The sequence below is a fragment of the Caenorhabditis remanei genome, chromosome IV, assembly GCF_010183535.1.
Source record: "Caenorhabditis remanei strain PX506 chromosome IV, whole genome shotgun sequence".
Taxonomy (NCBI): Eukaryota; Metazoa; Nematoda; class Chromadorea; order Rhabditida; family Rhabditidae; genus Caenorhabditis; species Caenorhabditis remanei.
The window spans coordinates 2,760,570-2,764,953 of NC_071331.1; the positions used below are offsets into that span (position 1 = coordinate 2,760,570).

General features: G+C 35.7%; 1 protein-coding gene across 1 annotated transcript; it reads right to left on the reverse strand.

The window, feature by feature from the left end:
- Nucleotides 1-2,070: 2,070 nt before the first annotated feature.
- GCK72_012281 (uncharacterized protein) lies at nucleotides 2,071-2,638 on the reverse strand (the record flags this gene model as incomplete). Its single annotated transcript, XM_003096041.2, has 3 exons — nucleotides 2,071-2,146; nucleotides 2,302-2,524; nucleotides 2,569-2,638. The coding sequence occupies 3 exons, from the start codon at nucleotides 2,636-2,638 to the stop codon at nucleotides 2,071-2,073; spliced, it is 369 nt and encodes a 122-aa protein (XP_003096089.2).
- Between the last annotated feature and the right edge of the window lie 1,746 nt (nucleotides 2,639-4,384).

Sequence of the window (4,384 nt, forward strand, 5' to 3'; positions counted from 1 at the left end):
ATACCACTACTCAAGAAGCTGATATGTGAATAAGGACCCGTTGTAGCTCGGTTGCCTACAAAAAATATGAATTCTTGGATGGGAATTTGTTAAAAAACCGTCATAATCTGCCATATTCCGAGAAGGAAGGAGGCGTTGCCGCCGATCAGTCAGAAAATAAAAAATATATCGACATGATCACTCGCCTTTTGAGAAGGAAAGAGAGAAGAGTTATCAAGTTCACGATCTTCTGTGAGATTGTTTTGAAATGAGGAAAACATAGGAAGAAAGTTCAAATTGGTAAATTCAAAAACAGCTCATTCTAAATTCCATATTCTATTAGGATAGAAAAAGTCATTGAGAAAGTTTGTGGAATTTGAGTCTGAAAAGGAGAGATTTTACAATTGTGCTTTATCGGAACGAACTGCTCGGCTAAGAAGCGCCGCAGGCGCTGTAAAACTGAAAAGGGTGGTGTAGGGAAGGAGGTTTAGTCGCCGTTAGGCGACGTAAACCGACTGGTATGATATAATAAGTACCATGAAATTCAGAACTTAAAAATTGGTATTAGATCCAATAACATTCTTACATAACATCATTGGTCATCAGGTATGTGTGAAATAGAGACCTACGGAAAAAGAAAATTCTGAATTTTAAATTAAAAAAACTATAGCCGAAGTTTTGTATACATTGTATGCAGAGTTAAACTTTTTGAAAATCGTTTTTCAATGCAAAAATAAGAAGAACCACGTTTCAATGGAGTCTCTGCCTGGGAAAAAATGTCTAGAAAGGATTTAACGGAAAAACAGAATTTTGTGTATTGAAAATTTCGATTTGAAACGGAATTGTGAATGTCAATCAAATTTTAGGATCTCTAAAGTGTGTAAATTGTAGTATTAAAAGTTATTGGAATCTGGTTAGTCGAGACCTTTAAAATAATTGCCACACTATCATGGCCCAAAATTCAAACACTAGAAGACATTATTAAAGTCGCTTTGAAAGTGATTAGTAATAAAAACTTACGAAGGGTTATTAGTATGTCTTGTTTCCAACGGTGGGCACGTTTCTATGATCTAAATTATCAATATTCGCTGTATTTGTTGAGCTAGGAAGGAATAAATAAGATGAAGCAATGAAGCTACACAAAATGTAATTAAAAAATCTCCATGAAACGGTTGTTGGAAGAAGAAAAAAAACGACAGTCATGAATTACATCCAACTAACTAGTAAAAAAAATAAGAGATTTCCATTTATCATACTAAAACTTCAGAGATCCGACACGTGTTTACTGATTGATGAAACAGTGAGTTCCCATCCAAAAAAATCAGCACAGGAGTTTTACCACCGTCCACAGCGATATTCCATTTTTCTAAAAAAAACTCCAAACTTCAGCTCTTCATCATCATCAGTTAGTCTAATTCCGTGGTCCAGTGTACATAATTTTAGATCAAATGACACAATACGGACTTGGAAAATACGGATCAACAGTTGGAATAGAAGGAATTAGCACAGAAGTTGTTTGTATTATTAACATGCACATCAAAGCTGTGCGGAAGTCCTTCCTTCCATTCCGACTTTCGACTCCCGAGTTCCTTTTTCGAAAATTTCACTTTCATACAGTCCTGATTCACATAATCATTATATATTCCTGGTTTACTTCAAATAAAATAGTTTTCTATGTAGCTTCTATGAGAAGAAAACAGAATAGGATAATTCAGACAAATATTGATTGGTAGATCATCAAATTGTCCGTTCTTTTATGGAACTTTTGAAGAAGTGAAAGAATTTGTACACCGATTATTTTAAAGAGAGATCAAGACCTTATCTTGAAGACCGACGAGAGCCTCAAGTTCTTGCTCACTGTATGGAGCAGAATGAACTGGAGTGATGAAGGCAACGGCCAAAACGGCGAGAATAAGAAGATGGAAGAAGTTGAATTGCATTGTTGACAATAGAAAAGAACCAAATGAATGGATACCTTTAAGACAGCCGGGGGGGGCTTTTATACTAAACTTCAGTTCCTTCAAGAAGTTCCCAGAAATAAAAAATATACGAAAAGAAAATCTCACAGGTTATTTTAGAATAATTTTAAAATTATTGAATAGGAAAAGTTCTGCAGACAGCACCACGTAAGCAACTGGTGTCGCTCCAGACGGAAATCCCGCTGCACCTAAAACAAATAATAAATATGTTTGTATTACAAAAATAATAGATCAGCAGTTCACGATAGCTAAAGAGAAACAAAAAAACGTAAAAAAGTTTTTTGTTTTGTTTTTTTATAGCTATTCCATGACTTTTTCTGTTTCTATTCGGGAAACAACCTACTCTGCCGAGCGCTTCCCGGGTGCAGATGGAGCTATGAATACACAACGGTTGTTAATTGCATAATCATTAATTACGTTGAAATCTGATTGGAGAGTGTCATCTGTGACATTGCAGTTTTTTCCACCAGAAGCACAAATTCCATCAGCCCATAAATCCTTAGTTTTTGAAAAAAGAGCATTCGGATCATTGATGGCTACTTCTTGAAGACTGTTATTCCATCTGACTGAAATTCTCCTGTTACTTTTTTCAGAGATAAAAGATACTTACTCCGAATATCTAGTTCTTCTATGTCTGAATATGAATTAGTCAAACCAATTCCGTTATTCACTGAACACATATTTCGGGCGGCTTCGTAATTCATACAATAGGGACTAGGGAACGGTCGCAGCTTAAATCTTCGAGGTTTCAAAATACGTAGTCTCTGTTAACCCTATAAAACAAACCGAGATGCAAACCGATTGATTACCACGTATTGCCAGCCAAGAATCGTCCCCGCATTTTATGTTGAACTGCCAAAAGGAAATTCCGTCTTGAGATATTGTCACATTGATAGAATAATACGGCTCCTATTGTTTTGTTTTTGTTTTTAATATTGTTTAACATCTGACGACTCACAATGACATTATCTTCTCCGAAAAGTGGTGCGTCGTCGCCTATTGGACAGAATTCAGTGTTTGTTCTCTGAAACAAATAGACTAATTAGACTAAGAAATTACTCGAGATGTCACCTTGAATCCCACTTTTTTTCCTGAAGAATTATTCGTCTTTCTCACTGTCAGAACATTTCCTCTTCTGAATAATTGACAACTTGTTTCCAACTTTGCAACCAGCTAAAAAAATTTTTATTCAGTAGAGCGCATAGTCATCACCTACCAGAGTTGCATGGAAGTAAACTCGGAAGGGAAGTGAGTTTTATTTCGACAATATAAAACGAACTGCAAAAATATGAAGTGAATACGTTGTATTGATGGTATTACTACCCAGTCTTCACTTCCGACTTCCGACTTCCGGGATATTCCGGGTTTCAAAATCAGCTCTTTTTTCAAGTCTACTGGTAGGGGATAAGTAAAATGTTGATATTTTTATGCTCGAAGGGTAGTAATACCATCAATACAACGTATTCACTTCATATTTTTGCAGTTCGTTTTATATTGTCGAAATAAAATTGACTTCCGTCTAACTTCCGAGTTTACTTCCATGCAACTCTGTGACACCTACCACACAATCCACTTCCTCTAGACATTGTTTCAAGCAATCAGTCCAAAAATTATCAGTGTTGATGTTATCATAGCTATTATAATTTGCAGGTTGACCCCACGTGATTATCATCTTCGAATGAAATTCGGCAAGAGCAAACGAAAAGAAAATGCAAACCCAAAGGAAGAACATGGCTAAAAATAAGAAGAAATGAGAATGCAAAACGTCTCAAAACACTAAGACATCCTTCAAAACACTAAGACATCCTTCAAAACACTAAAACGTCCCTTGACTACCAAAAACGCGAAGAGACACCGGGAAGTATCGCATTCCTTAGAACAAAGACATCCAGTAGTTTGTTTAAAACTTTGGAAAAAAGTGCAAGCAAGTTTCTGATTTTCTCTGTTTTAATACTTTCCCCCGGGTGCTGAAAAAGGCTTTGTGGTCTTTTTGATTTAAGATAATCACTACTTCCAGGTGTCAGAGAGAGCTCATATGTTTTGAAGAAACATCGTTAAAGAAACGTCTTAATGTTTTTTTGGAAGTGTTTTTAGGACGTTTAAATCTTCAAAACCAACGTTTGGGGTTTTGAGGGAAGTCTAAATATTTTATGCGACGTCTGAATGTTTTGAGTGACGTCTATGTGCTTTTCGGGTCGTTCGAGTTTTCAAAAAACATCTAAACTGGACAAGATTCATTTCTAAACATTTTTGTTGAAATGTTTTGACACACATATTTTATTACTTAAATTTGTACTATAAGTTTTTTTTCTAGGAATTTCAAGGTTCTTTTTTTCCGTAGGAATTAGAGAATTGTGTATTGAGAAGAAGGACTGGGAACTAATTATAAAGCAAGGCTGTCAAAAAGGCCGTGGGCCGTGCGACAG